The sequence below is a fragment of the Lygodium microphyllum genome, chromosome 21, assembly GCF_053477565.2.
Source record: "Lygodium microphyllum isolate KBCC chromosome 21, Lygodium_microphyllum_v1.1.10, whole genome shotgun sequence".
Classification (NCBI taxonomy): domain Eukaryota; kingdom Viridiplantae; phylum Streptophyta; class Polypodiopsida; order Schizaeales; family Lygodiaceae; genus Lygodium; species Lygodium microphyllum.
The window spans coordinates 58883176-58903089 of NC_141155.1; the positions used below are offsets into that span (position 1 = coordinate 58883176).

At 40.0% G+C, this 19914-nt stretch overlaps 1 protein-coding gene across 2 annotated transcripts in view; it reads left to right on the plus strand.

Moving 5' to 3' along the window:
* The first annotated feature begins 339 nt into the window (after nt 1-339).
* LOC148018049 (protein yippee-like) overlaps nt 340-19914 on the plus strand; it is a 52232-nt gene continuing 32657 nt past the window's right edge. The window contains exons 1-3 of one of the 2 annotated variants that reach the window (XM_087661358.1): nt 340-738; nt 2203-2309; nt 2733-2776. In XM_087661358.1, the coding sequence (XP_087517484.1) occupies nt 675-738; nt 2203-2309; nt 2733-2776 (215 nt within the window). In that variant the 5' untranslated portion in view covers nt 340-674. The remainder of the gene's footprint in view (nt 739-2202; nt 2310-2732; nt 2777-19914) is intronic. The other variant, XM_087661357.1, reaches the window with a different exon arrangement.

Sequence of the window (19914 nt, forward strand, 5' to 3'; positions counted from 1 at the left end):
AAAGCCTAATCATGATGTACATGCTAAATGTGTGAAGTCGGTCGATGATTCACAACCATACCTAGTAGCATCCTTTGGTTGTGGCAACGAGAGAAGTGCCTCATGGGAAGTGGCTCTGCGGGCATTGGAATGACCTTGACTAATTAAGCCAATGAAGAGCCTCCATTAATCTATAGCATTGTTGTGATTTGTTATTGTAGCCTATGCTGCTAAGCATTGTTTTTTTTGGGCAAAAAGGGAAAGTGGGCTTTACCTTTCACGTGATTCTCACTCGATTCCTTGCCTAGTTGAGAGGCTCCTGCAATGATTGGATACAAAACCCATAATTAATTTTCATCTCGATTCCAATTTGGATGTCATCTCGTTTCATATTCCACAAGTCTCAAAGTTCCCCACAAGGTCTATAATTGTCAGCCTTGGCCTATTTTTGCATCTACTGCAACAAGCCCCATTCTCTCTTCCTTCCATTGATTGATTGACATGTGAGAGAGAGAGAGAGAGAGAGAGGATCCTGTGATGGCCCATGTGCCTGACAGGGTTTCGGATTGTTAGCTCTGCATGCACGAGACATGAAGCAAAGCATCGCACAGCTTTAGATTGCCCCTTCTGGAGTTGCGTTAGATTCTCGTGCGGAGGGATCAGCATCTTTTCTTCATAGTAAAACTGCATTTTATATGCGAGAAGTTGACCACCATCTTCCCTCTCACAATTGGCTCCATTCCTTCTCTATTCCTGCAGGTGAGTCCCTCCCCTTCTTGTGACATTTTGTTCCTCTTGTTTACTGTACTCTCTCTGTTTTCCTGTACATTTGTGCGAGCCTATTGTTCTGCTCAATAACCTTGCCTAGGTCTTCCCTTTTCTTGGCTTCTGTACATTCCCCATTCAGTTCTTTAATTTCAATGTGTTGTCTGATTTCCTTGATTGAGGTTTGACATGACTCTAAACAGCTCGATGTCACCTGCACATATTATCAAGAATCAAACAAATTGTGAGAGCTAAATTGTGTCTGCAAAGAATGAGAATGTTTTCCGATCAAACCCTCGCAAGCATATTTTGTGCATCTGTTTTGCTTGGTTCTGTGTGGATGCTCACCATCATGGAACAAAACAAATGATCTGACAGCACATTTTGGTGCATTCATTTCGATTGTTCCTGGGAAGTGTTCACCATCATGGAAAAACGCAAAGTATCTGACAGCATACAAGCATGCATCACTCCTTTAAAGCATATGCAAGCAATATCCAGGTGCACACGCATCCATAAATGTGATGAATCCTGCACGATTCAGTGCATCTATGAAGGATGGCCTACGTAGGCATAGTATAAACATACATCCACGTGCATGCTGTATGTGCTACATACATACATACACAGAGAGAGATGCAGAAACATGGGAGGCATGCATACATACTATGTACATGATTATAGATACACATTGTAATCCCATAGAAATATCTATCAGGTAGATCAGATGCGTAGAGTCGAAATTCTTCACTACTCATGCCATCAGTTCGTGTTTTCCTGATTTTACTAGTCGCCAAGTAACTGAACTCTGGAGGACATGGTCAGGCATGCATGGAATGCCAAGAATGAAATGTCCTTGCTGACAGTAATGAACTTGGTTTGTGAGACACTGGTGTCCAATATGAACTTCTACACTTGCCTCTACAAAATGTAGGTTCAAGGTCATTATGGAATGCTACCTTGTAGTTTCAGACTATTTTCAGACAAAATATCAACAAGCGAACTGCTAGGTAATTGCAAATTTGTTGCTCTGTACAGTGTAATCATAGCCTGTCTTTGCAGGACATAGGGTGGGATTAATTGGTCAAAGATGGTTTAGGACCAGGAGGGTTTTGTTGATATGTTGTGGCTGCTTCAGCTTGAACTCCTGTTTCATCATGATCTATCAACTTCTAACTTCCAACAACTTGTGTCTTCTAGTTTAAGTCAATGCTTGTTTTGACAGGAAAAAATTCCCGTTCAACTGATTGCATCTTGTTTGCTGTTATTATAAATGTTGAGACTTCTAACAGTAGCAGTAGATCGGATCTTTGATTACAGTTATGCACCATGTTTTGTTCCTTCATGTTACTGCCTTGTGAACTCTAGCGTTTTTTAATTCAAATGTTCACTCAATGAGAATTTAATGACACATAGGGTTTTGTTGCATGCAAGTGAGCTAAAGAGAAGACTTGTCAGGTAGCCTGATCATGGGAAGACTGCATGTGGTAAAGCTGGAGGGAAGAGTCTACAGTTGCCGTTTCTGCCACAGCCACCTTGCAAACAGTGAGGAGCTTCTTTCTAAGGTGCGAACACAACTTGATTTCAAGAAAGATAAACTGTAAAAACAGCTTTGATGAGAATTCAGAAAGATTAAAAGATTAAGAATTTAGTTAAAATAGGCATTGAGTTTTCTAAAACTGCCTTGATGAGAATTTAGAAAGATTAAAAGAGAAAATTTAATTAAAATAGGCCTTGTTTTTTTAAAATTAAACTCAGTGCTGTATTTGGATCTGTCAGTACTGTATTTTGATTCTAAATTGAGCTCTATGATGTCACTGGCATGGAGGCCCCAGAATGGGGTTAGGATTGTGCTTCTTGTTAGTTGTTGCTTTCTTTATCTTTGAATCTGATAGAAGAGCCTATTTGCAGGCTTTCTTTGTTTGTAAGTAATGAGGTACTGGCTATTTGTATACTGATATGGCTCTTGCTTAGTGCACCTTTTACAGGCATTTCACTGCCGACAAGGGAAGGCTTACCTGTTCAACACAGTGTAAGCTCTCAATCGAACAAGTTGCTGATTATGGATGAAACTTAGTCATGTGGATGCTTATATGTCTTAGTAATCTGCATTGACTTTTGAAGGAAAACAGTACGGTGCTATTGCCTTGAAGGCAAAACTCTTTTGATTTGGAAGTTTATAGCATTTGAAGTTTTAGAAAGATGTTGTGTTGGATGTTCTTCTTTGTAAGAGTAAGTACTAGGTATGAGTTATTTCGGAGCTAGAGATCACAAGATAAATATTGAATTTATTTATTTGTTCTTAGATATCTCAAATTGTTGGAAGGTGGTGCATGCATTATGGTTTCAGGCTATTTTCAGATTGAAGGTAGCTGAAAGGAGGAAAACATATATTCAGTGGGACTATGGAAGTGCATTAGTTGAATTATAGATACATGCTTGCTGCAACCACAAACATTAGGAAGGAGGAGTTTGTCTCATCTCCTTCAATCTATTAAGGATGAGATAAGTGACAGTAAACTATGTGGTGCAAAAGGTCCTTAGACATTTGTTACAGTGTTGTTGGAACAATGCATATATGTATTGATGCTCTTTGATAAACTTCATGATATGGTTAGCATCCAACGACATAAGTCGAATGAAAAATAAGTTAAGAGTGTGAGCTATACAAGGAATCCGACTAGTGTCTTGTTACACTGCCATGATGTGTTCACCTGCACTCTTATAGCATCGAGAGCTGACAGATTCAACTAATTCCCCACTCCTAAGAAAATGGTAGGTGTTGATATTGGCTGAAGTGGCTGTTCCAGCATTGAAGGTAGTAGCGATGCCTATATGGTGGAAGCAGACTTGTAATGTACATAGGGGCCGGTGGGAGTGGAGGCTGTCCAGTAGTCATTGTCTCTCAGGAGAGCAGGTTGAGGGAGTTCTTTAGGATCTCAAATTTTACTTTTTCTTTTTATTTTACTTTTGCTTATATGGCGATAACCCAAAGTGGAATGTAAATGGAAGTGTCTATGTCCCACAGGTCGAGTTTGGCCTCGTGTGGATGTTAATATGACTTTCTTTTTCTTTCCTTCTTTCTTTCTTCCATCAGCAGACAATTTCATTTTTTCTACTGTTTCCCTTGGAGATCATCCTCGTCATCACCCAAAACTATGGAGGACTGCATTTCGCTTTACTGCTGTCCACTTTTATTCGTGCCTTCTTCGACATCCCCCTATGCGAAGGACTGCATTTCGCTCCCTCCATAGTGCAGGTTCCTTCATAGGTGTTGCTGCTTGATCAGCCAAGTCAATGCAGTTATCTAGAACCACTTTGCCAATGCTAGATTCTGTGATTCATGCATCAGCCTTGGTCCCAAAGAGGAGCCAAGGGCCCCCATTGTATCAGGGCATGATTGGATATGTAGCAGTAGGCTGATAGGCCAACTTACAAATTTAGCGAATGCATCGTTCATGTTTGTAAGAAACGTCCAAGCAATGTCCATATTTGAAAACAAGTGAAGACAAGTGTCAAGCATGCCTAATTTGAATGCTTATACATGAAGAAGTGAACACATAATATAGATCGATAGTTTTTTTTTTCACATTATAATTGTCTCATGGTTTAGATCAAAACATTCTAGTGTAATATTCAAGACTATTCCGTGGACACAATACACTGTGGGCCAATCATCCTTGAGTATTTGATGAAATAATATCCAAGACTAATCATCCCTTTAATACTTGATCATAATTTACTTAAGGTCAAGCATCCTCAAATGCTTGTTCTTAAAACTCCAAGGCCAAGCACTCTTGGTGTACTCCAACAGTTTGTGACAACTTGCATGGCTGTTAAGGCAGGGCAATAGCTGATTTTTTCCACTTTCTTGCTATGGAAGTTTGGATTTTCTCTCTTCTCAGCATTCTCTCTTATCTTCCAGCCATTTCTCATCTTCCCTCAGCAAATTCTAGTAGTTCCAGCCATTGGAGGTGGAGACGCTAAACCCTAATTTACAGCGAAAATTAGGATTTGACAGCCACCTCGAGAAGTGTGCTTAGTTTTGCAAGCCTAGGGCTTGAATTTCAGCAACTGAAGTTGAGGAATTTCAGGAAATTCAAGAGGCTAGCTAGGTAACAGTGATTTGGGGTTGAATTTTTCACCCAAGGAGCACGGTGAAGGCCAATTGCCTAATCCAATGAAGGGGCAAATTGGTTTGAAGGCTTGCAAGTCATTTGTGACAGCAAGAGACAATTGGAGAGTGAAGGAGATTTAAGGAATCTCAGTGTATTCCATCTACATTGCAATACAAGATAAAGAAATCCTGAAAGGGACACCAGTTTTGGGGCCAACAGACAGTTCGTTGTCCAAGATTAAGTGGCAATGTTGCATTTTCAGTTATGTGAATTTTATGCTTGCTGTAGTTAGTGCTTAATCAGGTTATTTACCACCCTATTTGAGAAGGAAGGTTGGTTTTATGATTCCATTGCCGAGATACCATTACATTCTTTGAATTGGTGGGTCTGAAGCACCTGATTGGAGGTTAGAAGCTTTGCCCTAGTGCTGAAATTATATTCAGCTGAGCAATTACAGCAAGGATGTCTTCTTATGGCGAGATGGGATCAAGTAGTGATGTTGCATCTTAATTTGAAAATGCATATAATGAAGGGGAAAATGCAATGCCTACTCTTGAAACATGCTCACATTATGGACAAAAGAAAAGAAAAGAAAAGTGACACCAAGAAGTGTATCCTTCTAGACCATAGGATATTGGTCACTAGCAAGAAGGAGAAGAATATGATGACCAATTTAAGGCTCGGTTGAGGGCTACAACTGATATCATTGCTCAATTGACTAAGGATCCATAGTTTGAGAAGTTTTTGAATTCTTCTAAGAAGGACACCAAGGGCAATAAGAAGATGTCATCCTCAAAAGGCTTTGGGACAGCGAGAAGCTTCCAAAGGGCAGCCATTGCAACCTCAAGGTTCATCAAAGGTTGGTAATGAGCAAAAGTAATTAGTGCTAATGGGGCTAGATATGCAAATGCAAAGCTATCTTGGTAGTGCCAATCCAATGGGTTTTGGACATCAATAGGAATTTCAACATTTGATAAGTTGAAAGAAAAGATGACTTTAGATCCTGTGCTTGTGTTGCCTGATCTAAGGAAGTCATTTATTGTTTAGTATGATGCATGTGAAAATAACATAGGGATTGAATTAATGTAGGGTGATTGAGTAATGGCACATGAGAGTTGCGTTCTCCATGGGGTGCAGAGAGAAATTTGTAGGTTTATGAGAAAAAATTGTTTGCTATAATTCATGCACTTTTGACATGGAAACACTAGCTCTTGGGAGTTGACTTTACAATGCAGACAGACTATCAGACATTATACTACTTTTTGACAAAACCCTTGCTTATTTTTGATAGGCCTTGATAGAGTATTGCTAAGGACTTTATTTTTGAGCTTCCTAGGATATCTATAGGGAATGATGGGATATGGACTATTATTTATAGGTTTTGAAACCGGCTTGCCTTTTTGGATAGGGTGGTAAAATCTAATCAAGCACTTAATTACAACAATTAATAATTGAGCATAAACTGAAAGGCACATATTACCACTTTAATCTTGGACAATGGACACCTGATTAGCCTCAAAACTAGCGCCTCTTGTGGTACTTCTTTATCTTATATTGCAAATGGAAGGAGTACAACCGAGATCCTTTGATCTCCTCTGCTAATCCAAGTGTCTCTTGCTATCAAAATTAACTAGCAATCCTCCAAACCAATTTGTCTAGGGAAAATAAACAAGGACTTGAATCCTAAGTCTATGCAAATCAACCACTTGAGTATTTAAATATGAAGTCACCTTGGTTTGCTTGGGGATTGGCCTTTACCTGTCTCCTTGAAAGACACATTTAGCCTTGAATCTGATATTGATTGGGCTGGCCTCTTGAATCTCCCTGAAATGCCTTAATTTCAGCTGCTAGAATTCAAGTTCTAGGCCCTCAATTCTAGGCATGCATCTTGAGACGGCTGTCAAAACCTTAATGTCTGTTGTAAATTAGGGTTTATAGCAGAGATTAACTGAAATCTCTTTCTCTCATGGCTCAAACTATTGGAAAATGTTGATATAATTTGAGAGATGGCTGGGGAATGAGAGAGAATATTGTAGAGAGAGAAATTTTAGAGTTTTATCATGAGAAACATTGAAAAACTATTTCTACCTTGCTGCCATGGAAGTTGTCATCTACATCTTAGGACCACCAGAAAGACTGCTGCCCCCTCTTATACGCTATCGTTTGTACCAAAAGGATCTTGGGTTGCTATCACCTACTCTCAGAGAGCTCCAAACTGTTGTCACATGTTGTAGGATTGATCTTTGGTGACTGCAAATTACATCAGTAGCCTCTCCTTACTCTCTAACTGCCTCTTTCTCTTGCACAATGGCTGAAATAGACTTCCACTAGCCCCTAAAAAACTTTTTTCCACTTGTATGGGCAAGTTTTGCTAAGTAGCAGCCTTCTAATTTCATTTTTCAGCATTATCCAGCTTATTATATCCGTTTTTAGAATATTAATTTCGAAGATTATTTTAATAATTATTCCAATTCTTAAAAAAATAATTTCACTAGCCAATAATTAAATTGGCTAAGCCAAATTGTCTTCTAAGTATTCTTGAGCACTTATTGACCCTTAGATTGGCATTCATTAATTAATGCTTAGTCTCTAATGTCACCACTGACATTAGTGGCCGATAAATTGGTCTAGATCCAAATCTGACACTAGGTACTAACTAGTACTTGTCAGGCATAACTTATTACAACTTTTGCCTTTAACACCCATTGCATCCTTAGGGTCCTTGACATGTTACCATGAAATAGTTGCCATGTGCATCACATATGCTAAACAACCTTGCACATTTGATTAATATCTAAGCCAAATTGTCTTCTAAGTATTCTTGAGCACTTATTGACCCTTAGATTGGCATTCATTAATTAATGCTTAGTCTCTAATGTCACCACTGACATTAGTGGCCGATAAATTGGTCTAGATCCAAATCTAACACTGGGTACTAACTAGTACTTGTCAGGCATAACTTATTACAACTTTTGCCTTTAACACCCATTGCATCCTTAGGGTCCTTGACATGTTACCATGAAATAGTTGCCATGTGCATCACATATGCTAAACAACCTTGCACATTTGATTAATATCTTAATCAAATATTGTTGGTGAGATTGGAGCATCTAAAAATTTCACGTCTGTGATAGATTCTCCCCTCGAAATCCCTGCAATCACTCTCAATTGCATTGCATTGTGCCTAAGGAAAAGCATACTGCACTGGAATTTCCATAAGGCATCACAGTCACAACATTGGCCATTGTTGTCCAACCATGCCATATGCCCTAAACTTGCTGAAAATTTCCAGCCAGCATACACATCAGATAATACTAAGAATTAGCCCAGAATTGCTGCTAGAAACCCGTTGGATACATCTATAACTCATGTTCTCAATAGTTTTGACTTCAGAACATAATGAAGCATATTTTTGCAATGGTTTTTAACATAAACCATGGCTGAAACTCTCAATGGCATTTACTCACATGTTGCTATCCATGGAGATAGCTGTAAACAATGGAAAACTGAGTATAATTTGATCATAAACTGATCACTTGGTGATATGAGAATTGATCACAAGCTTTTGCAAATGTGATTGCAAAAATTGATCAGTAACTAATGCAAAAATTGATACAAAACTGATCCCAAAAGTGACCATAGACTGTTTTCAAATAGATTGAAAACTAAGCTGAAATTGATAAAAAATTAATCTCTAAATTGAGGCAAAAGCTCATGCCTAGTTGATCATGAATTGATCTCAAATGAATGCAAAAGTATAGTCTCAGAGCCATGGTAATAACCATATGCACTTGCATACATCTCATAGTGACTAGTATACTAAGTAGTGACACTATGTCAGACATACTATTAGCACAATATCTTGGATGCACGTTGAATATATTCGAGATCCACTACATATGAGAGCTATTCATAACTGGAGGAGTGGAAGTGCTACCTTCCCCTTGAGCATTAGGTAATACTCCAAATCCCTGCTTGATTGAACCTAATTGAGCGGCTCTAAGTGAAAGGCATCTAGGTAAAGCTACAACAACTGAGGATGGTCTGCCAAGTCATCCTCTTTTATCCACTTTGCATCTATTGATGAAACAATATTGAAGGTTGACCAAGAAGCATATGGAAACTTTACCTCTAACTTTACTTGCATCTTAAACTTCCACTAGGTTGTAGGCCTTTCTTCTCCTTAAGCATTGTGATGCTTTATTATTTTATATTGCTATAATTCCAACTTAACTAATATGCAACATTGCATCCGGTTGATTAGCCCTCATGTGTATCTGACACGCAAGGAGCACTAGATGCATTAGGAAACATTCTTGTTTGCATATTTTGGACCATTGCAATGTGATTGTGTATGGGAATTTGCATACAATTTCCTCTTATTGCCTTTGTTGCCCTCCTCTAAGGGGTTCAAAAACCATATGAACTAAAGATCATTTGCCAATTGCATTAACATTTCAGTTGTTGTCCTCAGTTGATCTTTGCATTGGCTATCAAATTCCTCTTCCTCTTGTTGGTCATCAGCTTTAAGAGACCTAGAAGGACCCACCTCTTGTCCAATTTCCTCATTCTCAGCTTGCTGCCCATGCATCATGCCTTGTCTAAGATAAGACATTGCATTTTATCCAACACTTAGTGAATTTTTAGATTGAGCGGCATCATCTTTGCTTGATCCCATCTCACTATCTGATACATTCTTGCTGTAATGCTTAGTTGAATACAATTTCAACACTAGAGTAAAGCTTCTAACCTTCAATTAGGTGCCTTAGGCCCTCAAATTTGAGAGAATTGATGGTATATCTCGGCAATTGAACCTTGAAACTAGCCTTCCTCCTTGGAGAGGGTGGTAAAATCTAATCAAGCACTTAATTACAGTAATTAATAATTGAGCATAAATTGAAATGCACATATTGTCACTTTTATCTTGGACATTGGATACCCAGTTGACCCCAAAATTAGTGCCCCTTGCGGTATTTCTCTATCTTATATTGCAAATGGAAGGAGTACAATTGAGATTCTCTAATCTTCTCTGCTAATCCAAGTGTCTCTTGCTGTCAAAACTGACTAGCAAGCCAAACCAATTTGCCCCTTGTTTTGCTTGGAGATTGGCCTTCGCCTTGCTCCTTGAAAGACAAATTCAGCCCAAATTTGATATTGGCTAACTAGCCTTTTGAATCTTCCTGAAATTCCTCGATTTTAGTTGCTAGAATTGCTGTAATTGTGTGTCATGGGGATATGAGATTTTGAGATGCTCTAATCTTGCCGATAATATTTGATTAAGATATTAATAAAATGTGCAAGGTTGTTTGGCACATGTGATGCACATGGCAGCTATTTCATGGTAATAGGTCAAGGACCTCGAGGATGCAGTGAGTGTCAAATGCAAAAGTTGTAATGAGTTATGCTTGACAGGTACTGGTTGGTACCCGGTGTCATATTTAGGTCTAGATCAATTTATTGGCCACTAACGTTAGTGGTGATATTAGAGATTAGGCATTAATTAATTAAATTAGCTCGTGAAAATTGTCTTCTAAGTATCCTCAAGCAGTTATTGACCCTTAGATTGGCATTAATTAATTAATTAATGCCTCGTCTCTAATGTCACAATTGATATTAGTGGCTAATAAATTGGTCTAGGCTCAGATTTGACATCGAGTACCAACTAATACGCATCAGACATAACTTATTACAACTTTTGCCTTTGATACCCACTGCATTCTCCATGTGCATTAGATGTGCTAAACAACCTTGCACATTTGATTAATATCTTTATCAAATGTTAACGCTAAGATTAGAGTATCTCAAAATTTCATGTCCCCATGAGAGATTCAGTAAGCAATCCCATTCCATTTTGGTGAGAAAGAAGATAAAGGCTGATCATATGGCATGTTTATTTTTGCAGTATGTGTTCACATGTGATGGCGTTATAGAGTTGATCATTAGTGGTCAAGACCCTTGGATGACCAGTTCGTTTGGGAAGGGGCTATTTGAAAATACGGATATTGCATCCATTCATAGATTGAAGGTCACTTTGAAGAGGTAAACTCCATAGTGCTAGATCTCCTGAGATGCTATGTATTTGGGCATAAGACATAGTTGAAGCAATACTTGTCTTTGGTAGAGTTTGCATATAACAATACAATATGCAGTTCCACTAGCACGGCTAGATTTGAGGTTGTGGAGAGTGGCAAGAAAGTGTCCCCAATCTTACACATAAAAGATAAAATCTTTAACATTGATTGTTTTGTGAAGAACATGGATGCAGCCTATGAGAAGGATAAGAATGTACTTTGGAGGTTTCAAGAGAAGCAAAAGAGGGCACTTGATTGCAATAGACATGCTTTGCAATTTGTAGAGAGTGATTATATATTGGTATGCTCTTAGAACAAGCAAGGTTGAAGAGGATGAACGGTAGAGAGAGATTGTATCCAAAGTTGACGAGTAGGAGATATTATGGGCCCTTCTAGGTGTTGCAGAGGATCGATGATGTTGCTTACAAGCTGAAATTGCCTTCACACTGGTAAATACATAATGCCTTTCATGTGAGCTTGTTGAGGGCTTTTCATGGTTATGTGTTAGAGGATGTATCTGTTGAAATTCAGCCAAAGGTTGAGGAGTTGGATGAGATATTGATATTGGAGCAAATTTAGCATAAAGAGAGAAAGATTAGAGGTAAAGTTTCCAAAAGATGGTTGGTAAAATTTCAAAATTGTTTATTGATGGATGCTAAATAAATGGAAGAAAGTGATTTGGCAGATCACTCTTAGTTGTTGTTGCTTTACCTCGAGGCTTTTCAGTTAGAGTTAACTTTTGATCAGGCTTAATCAAGTTCAGTAAAGTAGGGGTCTAGAGCATTGCCTGATAGTCAAGGGGAAGGTAGCATTTTCACTCCTTTAGTGATGGACAACTCTAGTGTATAGTGGATTTTAGATGTATTTAGCATGCATTCAAGATATTGTGCTAGTAGTATGACTATATGTTTACCATAAGTTCACTATTCAATGTACTAGTCATTGTAGTTAGTATGCATATGATATGATTTTTCATTTATAGCTTTGCTATTTGCATCAGTTGGTATTAGTGTTTGATCATTAGAGATTGATTTTATTAGTTGCTGGCTTTCAATGGATGGTCATTAGCTCTATGCAAATCACATTCTTGGCATGCGAATACTTAGAGATAGATCAAAAGGCTTACTCTACCTATCTTAGCAGGAGTATATTTCCAAGGTTTTGTAGTGTTTCAATATGGAGCCGGGGGGCGGGGGGGAACAATTGGGGTTCCATTGCCTCCATATGTGAAACTTAGTGTAGAGGACAACCCTACATCTGATGATGAGAAGGCTGAAATGGCCAAGATACCATATGCTTCAGCTGTTGGTAGTTTGATGTAGGCTATGGTTGCTATACGTTGTGACATTGCCTTTGCAGTGGGAGTGGTTAGCAGATACATGGTAGACCTTGGCAAGGAGCATTGGGATGCAGTGAAAGGTATTATGAGATACCTCAAAGATACAAAGGAGTTGTGCATTTGCTTTGGGAAGCAGAAGGCATCTGTTGTTGGCTTTACGGATGCAGACTATGCTGGTCATGCAGATTGCAGGAAGTCCACTTCTGGGTATGTGTTTACTTTCACAGGAGGAGCAGTCTCTTGGATCTCTAGGCTACAAAAGTGTGTTGCATTGTCTATTACAGAGGTAGAGTATGTGGCTTCCACTAAGATATGCAAGGAGGCTTTATGGCTTTCATGTCTGGTGGGAGAGCTTGGCATCACAGAGTTGCTTGTTCTCCATTGTGATAGTCAGAGTGCTATCATGCTAGCACCGAATCCTGTCTTTCATGCAAAGACAAAGCACATACAGGTGAAGTATCTCTTCATTAGAGATGTACTTGATAGCAAGAGCATTGAGCTTGTCAAAGTGCATATAGATGATAATCCTGCAGACCTTCTCTTCCAGCAGAGCGGTTTGCTCATTGTCGACAGATGATGGGAGTTGGATAGATATATGTATTTCAGCTTTGTATATACCTAGACTTAGCTGATTCTTTTCTCCTGTTAAGGCACATTGCCTTTAGGTGGGAGGTTGTTGGGAATAAAAGCCTTGTCCCTTTAAATGTGCTCAGGTGTGAATACACCCTTATCACTTGTACTTACACATATATATATCTATCTAAAAACCTAGAGGTACATACTTGTCATTGTACCTAAAAAGGTGCACACTCTCTGCTTTGCTCTCTCTCACTCTCTCTCTCACTGCGCGTAAAGATTGACTGTCTCGATCTTCGTGCCTAACCCGTCACTACACTTGCGTTTGAGTTTAAAAACCCATTTCGTGCCAAAGGCCTTCTTACCAAGTGGTAAATACATAAGATCCCATGTAGAGTTAGTGGCAATAAAGTCTTAACTCTTCTTGCATGGCCTGTATCCAATATACATCTTGCTGAGCTTCGTCTAAGGAAGTGGGCTCATTATCATCTAGTAGTGAGCTCATGAACACATGCTCATCACAATCATCTACTTTTATAAAATCAACCAAACAGACCCCCCTGCATCATGTGCTACATGCCTAGCAACCCTTCTAGTGCACTGAGGTAAGGGAGCATCCATTCTACTTTGCTGGAGAGTGTGTAGCAACCATCTAGGGACTGTTTTGGTTGCATTTACAATAGCCCTTTTATGTTGTATTGCATTTTCCACTGCATGAGGCAAACCATCATCATAACCGTGTTGTTGGGAGTACGTGGCGCAGCAACAACTTGTTGTATTATGTCTGTCCGGCCGTTTACAACAGGCACGGACTCTAAAGAAAGTGGGAAAAGGCCCTCATAAAATCACCAATATCATGTGTGGTTGGCATTTGAAACTGGTCATGTGAAATACTGCATTTTCAGCAAATATGACATGACTATTGACAAACTTCTTCTTCGTGTGTGGGTCATATATGCGATAGCCTTTGCTTTCTAAAATGTAGCCAAACAAAATGCATTTTACAGCCGTATCATTAAGCTTTCCATGAAGCTCTTTCGGAACATGCGCGTAGGCTATGCAACCAAACACTCGAAAGTAGTTAACTTTGGGTTTCTTCCCGTGCCAACCTTCCAATAGTGTGATCGCCTTCAAAGCCTTTATAGGTGCATGATTTAATACATGATTGGCACATTGAAGCCCTTCTAACCAAAATTTATGTGGCAGCCATTTGCTTTTCAACATACAACGAATCATTTCCATGATAGTGCAATTCTTCCTTTCAACAATTCCATTTTGTTGAGGAGTCATTCTAATGTTGGCTTGATGCGTAATGCCACAATTCAACAAATATATCTCAAATGCACGAGACACGTACTTTCCCCCTCTATCTATGCGAAGTATTTGCACTTTGAAACCAATTTCAGCCTCAAGCTTTACCACAAGATCTTTAAAATGCATGAATACATCAGATTTAGCCTTCAATCCATACACCCATGTATACCTCAAGCAGTCACCAATAAATGTAACAAAGTAATGATGACCCCCAAGTGCACGTGTTCTCATGGGACCGTAAATATCAAACTGAACAAGTTGCATTTGTAATATTTCCGTTTGAAAAATATTACTAAACCCGACCTCCCGCGCATCGTGTAAAACTCGTGCAAAGGTTATCTTCAGTGCCGGCAGTTAATCTGTAACACGCACACGAGAAATCAAGGCCTCCGCATTGGCAAATTGAGCCAGGGGTTTAAAACCGCTTAAACCGCGGGGAAACACCCTCTTCGGAGGAGGTTAAGTGGATAAGGTGAAATTTATTGCAAATTTTTTTTCTAATTTTCCCCCAGCTGATGCGTGCTGAGGGAAAGGGATGGCTAGGTGGGAGAGGTGGTTACAAGGGGGAGTCGTGGGCTGCATGCACAACCCACGTGGGGGAGGTCCCCTCTCCCCCCCTTGACCTATAAAAACCCCCCTTGGGGGGGGGGGGGGGGTAAAGAAGGGAGGGGGAAGGACTGCTGTAATTGCATGGAGAGTGAGGACGAGGCTGCAGACGTCGCCGTGCTGAAGGATCCGCCGCTGAAGGAGCCGTTAGCCGCAGGACTGGGGGGGACGCCGCCGCCTGTGGTGTTGATAGTCGCCGCCAGCCCTCACGCCATCCTTCTCTGCCACGACACTTTCATATTGGCCTCCCTCTTCCACGTGGTTCTGCCCAACCAAAAGCTTCTTAGAAGCTTCTAAGGGGGCTTTCCTAAGCCCCCTTCCCACTAATCCCCCATAAGCCCATTCCTAGCCCGGGATTTAAAGTCTCCATTTCCACAAGGCCCTTCACAAGAACCCTTTCGCGAACCCCCTCTTTTTCCGAAAAAAAAGGCCCAAGCTCCAAACCCTAAGGCCTTCCATAAGCCAAATTCTGTAAGCCAGTACTTTTGTCAAGGATCCGTACTTCAAAGGGGATCTTCGCGTACGAGGGAGATGGGCAAAGATCTTAAGGCTGCGTACCAAGGCGAGTAATTCGTAAACTGCGAAGGCAAACCAGAAGCCGAAATCACGCCTACGATGGCCCCTAAAAAGTCACAAGGCGCGCTTGCAGGAGGATCATCTCCTTGTATTCATGTGGATATTTCATCGAGCCCACAAGTCCAGGTTTTTTCTATTTTAATTTCACGCAAAAGTATTGCATTGCACGATAATTTCATGAATTAGGATGTACCTATGCATGTCACATTCACCTAGTTAAACGCAATTGGAAATAAATTGGCTATTTTACTAGAATTAACTCATGATACGAAGTTGGTCATTGGTACTTTCAATGGAATGAATGAAAAAAACATAAGGTGTCTATGCATTTTAGGACCTTATTAGCAAGTTGCCTTTTGTGCATTTCAAAGTGACGGTCTAGAACGCCTATTGTCTATCTTTACAAGGTCGAAATTATTAACGTACACCTTTGATTAGGCATGGAAAGATTAAATCGCATGTCGCATTTTTAGACAAATCTTCTTTGTAATGATTCATTAAGGAAGTCGTTATCAACCGTAGGAAATAGCAAAGCATGGAAAAAAATTCTAAGGGTTGCATGGAATAGGTTAACTCTAGCTTCAATTGACATGAATCTCATTTATCTACGTAGTAGTTAGGAAAGGTTGCATAATGGATATTCATCGTACGAAGAATTTCATTCATCAAGAATTGTATTTAGGGAAAAGCTGCATGGTTCATTTAAGCATGAAATCTTAAAAGCTTAGAAAAAGAATAGTAATATGATTCGTGAATGCAAGTCCTAGTAGGATCAATGGAGGTTATGCCGAAATTTAACATGCGTTTTGGTCTTAACAAGAAAAGTTAGGGATTGTGAATCTAGTCATACGTAGAGGCAATGAATCGCATGCTTACGTGAATTGTAACGTAATGCAACTAGTTTTCCCCTTTTAGACCAAGTTAATATCTCTAGGAATGGTTCGTCCTTGTCGCAAGACAAGTAGATCGAATTACCTAAATCACCTAACCCGCAAAGGATTCGCATAGGATGGTTCAATCGATACAATAAATACTCCAAGTGCTAACTAGGGTTTAGCACGTTAAGGACTTGACCTAGTTTCACACTTGTTGCCAAGTCGAAACCCTTATACCCAAAGGTCCTACCCACATTTACGGAATGTAGGGACAATTGGACGTGCTTGCAAGAAATGATCTAGGGTTTCTACCCTAAGGATCACTTGTTCAAATGATGAAACTCAGATTGAGTTGGAACCCCTAGGACCGAACGTTGTCGGCCTAGTGCAATTTAGGAATGGGTTGGAAGACACCCTAAACCTTGCTTCTTATGTAATCATGATTCCGTGACTAGAAAACGCCGTTCGATGGTTGAAAAGATCCCAAGGAATAGATGCGACACTTGTGCAACAAGTTGCAACGTCTCATGGTCTTGTGGTTTGATCACAAGAGAGTTGCCATTCCTTGGAATGAGGTTGGCAGGTTCTTGCGCAAGTTTAACTTGCTAGAGGATGAATAGTCATCCTGTTATAACACCTTTCTTGGGAAAAATTTGCCAAGTTAAGGGAAATTAGATATGGTGCATGTCCAACTAATTGTGGTAGGTAATTAGACAACTAAAGCAACCTTGAGGAAAGTGCGGTGGATATGGCCATGGGTCCGTTCTACGGATGGGTGGTCCCGGTTGGCCGGGAACTTTTCTCAATCGTAATGGACAGCAAGGAGCTATTCTCAAAGGAAATGAACAGCAAGGGTGCTGACCTAGAGTTTAGGTAACAACAAAAATCCCGATTTATGCTGTTTTAGGGGAACGGAATGGGACTATACCTTATGGCAGAGAGGTCGAGCCTTGTATCCCTCTCGTTTCCCATTCTCCTTGAACCAAGTGCAGCGTGAATCCGCTTCGACCCTGGCGTTTCTGCGTAAAGTAGTGCGCTTGTTGGGGTTCAACGCTAGTTGCCGTTTAGGAAAATGACCATTAGGGAAGACCCTGATTCAGGTCGGTTCTAAGTGGGAACGGCCGAAATACTTCCGCTACGTGGCAGACGTGGAAAGTCCTAGATCGCAAACCCCGTAACATTCCATGGGAATGCCGGGCGGAGCTTTCTAGACTCTCTTTCCGATGGATTGCTAAGACGTGTCCTGAAAGGGAACAGGTGGACACGTTACAACATTTTTGGGATAGTACGCACCACACCATCCTTTTTGGAGGCAAACCTTTGTATCTTGCCCAAAATACATCCCTTGCATGCATGAGGAGGTGGAGTCTCCGTTGGAGGCAATGCATCTACCATATGACACCTTTGAAGGGTCATTAAACTTCCAAAGCTTGTATGCCCATAATGGGCATGCCAAAGCTCGGCATTCTACATAACAGGCGTAAAACTAGTGATTGCTAGAGCATCATGAGATGGTTGGTTATAAGTGTCTAATAAGATTAAACCCTTGTATAGGGTGTCAGACAGCTTGAGTGCATGGTCCATCTCTCTATCTCTGACAATACATTTGTCATCTTGAAAGATGACTTGAAAGCCATGCTTATTGAAAGTTGAAATAGACAACAAGTTCTTTGTAATACCAAGCATAAATAATACATCTAGAAGCATGGAGTCTGAACCATCTGCATCAGTAATAATGACTGTTCCAATGCCACAAACATCATAGTTGCTGCTGTTCGCACATGTGACATGCTTCTTAGAAAGGGCTAAATGCAAAGAAGTAAACAAACATTTCCTTGAAGTGATTTGCTTTGAAGCACCACTGTTAAAATACCATGTTTGCAGTGCTTTAGTAGCATTAAATGCTGAATCATCCATAGAAGAATCATAATTGCATGTGAGAAATGCATAATCCTACTCTACCAAGTTGGTTGAAGCATCATCATTTTGCTGATTTGTTGGCTTATGCCTCTTGGACAGCCAAACCAAACTCTTTCTTATTCTCCTTGGCCAATCTCTTTCGGAACTCATAAATATAATGACTTGGCTTCTTACAATAATGGCATTTTCCCTTCTTTTTAGACTTATCTGAGTCTTGGAAAGCCTTGTTTGATGGCTGTCTAGCATCACCCTTTTGCTGATTTTGTGCATTTTGCCTAGCTTTATCCTTGTCTTTAAACTTGGAAAGCATAGCCACATCACTTGAACGCAAAGCTGTCCCCCCCCTAATGACAACATCAAAGAGGTGTGAAATCCAAGATATGACTCTTGATGAAGAGAGTTTAGGGTGTTGTTTACCAATTCAGCATCTTGAATAATCTCATTAACGTTGAACAACTGCTCATGCAAATCCTGTATATGAGTAAGGTGATCCGTCATACCATTATCCTCATCCATGTTTACATTTGTGAACTCTTTGAAAAAGAAGGTAGATCTTGGTCTCATTGTGGGCAACAAACATACGCTCAAGTATGTCCCATGCTGATTTTGAGGTCTTGCAAGACGGAATGTGTGGAATGATAGCTCTTTTCACTGACAAAGCTATCAAAGAAAGTGCTTGAGCATCCTTAGAATCCCATTTCCTTTGATCCTTTGTAAGAGGGGGAGGAGGAGGAGGAGGAAGAGCAGCACCAACAATCTGTCCTCGAGCATGACATTGAGGTGTCTGAGGTGCGAGACTTCCTGGTCACTACAAGTCACCTGTAACATAGTTCCACAAATCCTTCACAACAAGAAGGTTGCAGACCATAAAACGCCACAATAGGTAGTTGGAGCCATCAAACTTGTCCTCTTGAGTGAGGATCCCAAGGATGTTGCTCTGATCATTGTTTCCTTGATGTGCCATGTCGTCAGGAATGGGCAAAAGTCTGTAGCCAAATACTTCAATGTTGAAGTATAGTGTATGTACAGCTCAGAGTACCAAAAATCCTTCAAGATAGTCAAACAAGAGCCAAATTGTCACACAAATGCCTAAGTGTGCACAGTGTCACCCAGATTAGCATCAATCACAAGAATAACAGCAATGTACTGCTGTACACTACTGTACTACACTTGTCTCACAAGATGTGCCCACAAAAGTACAAAATTCAGAAATTTAATGCCAATTTTCACCAATTTTTTTGAATTTCCCTCAAATTTACTATTCAATTTGACTTTAGCTGCAATTAAATGCTGCTGTACCATTGATGTCTTGCCTTGGGATGCATGTAGGGAAAAACCCCCAAAGTTCTTCTAGAAATTTCAAAGAACTTGAAGAAATTTTTACCTCACGGTTTGAATTTTTGTGGAAACATTGCCTTGGGACACGTGCCAATAGTAATCAGCAGCTGAAATCTGCCTTTGGTGTGTGTTGGAGCCCAAAAATAGAAAAGTTTCAAATTTCTTGCACCAATGGAAATTGCACAACGTGGCAAATTCGGTGGAGATTTGTGCACGGGAACTTAAATTGGGCAAAGGCTCCAACTTTCCTCGAAGAAATTTGAAGAAATTTTAGAAATTGAAAAAATCGACCGAAAATCCCTAAATTTCTTAGCATGGAGTGTGAGAAATTGAAAATTTCTTCAAAATTAGGTATGAGACAAGCATGACGGATGAGAAATTGCAGAAATTTTTGAAAACCCTTTCCCTCCCCCCCCCCCAATTTTGAAAGTTAGGGT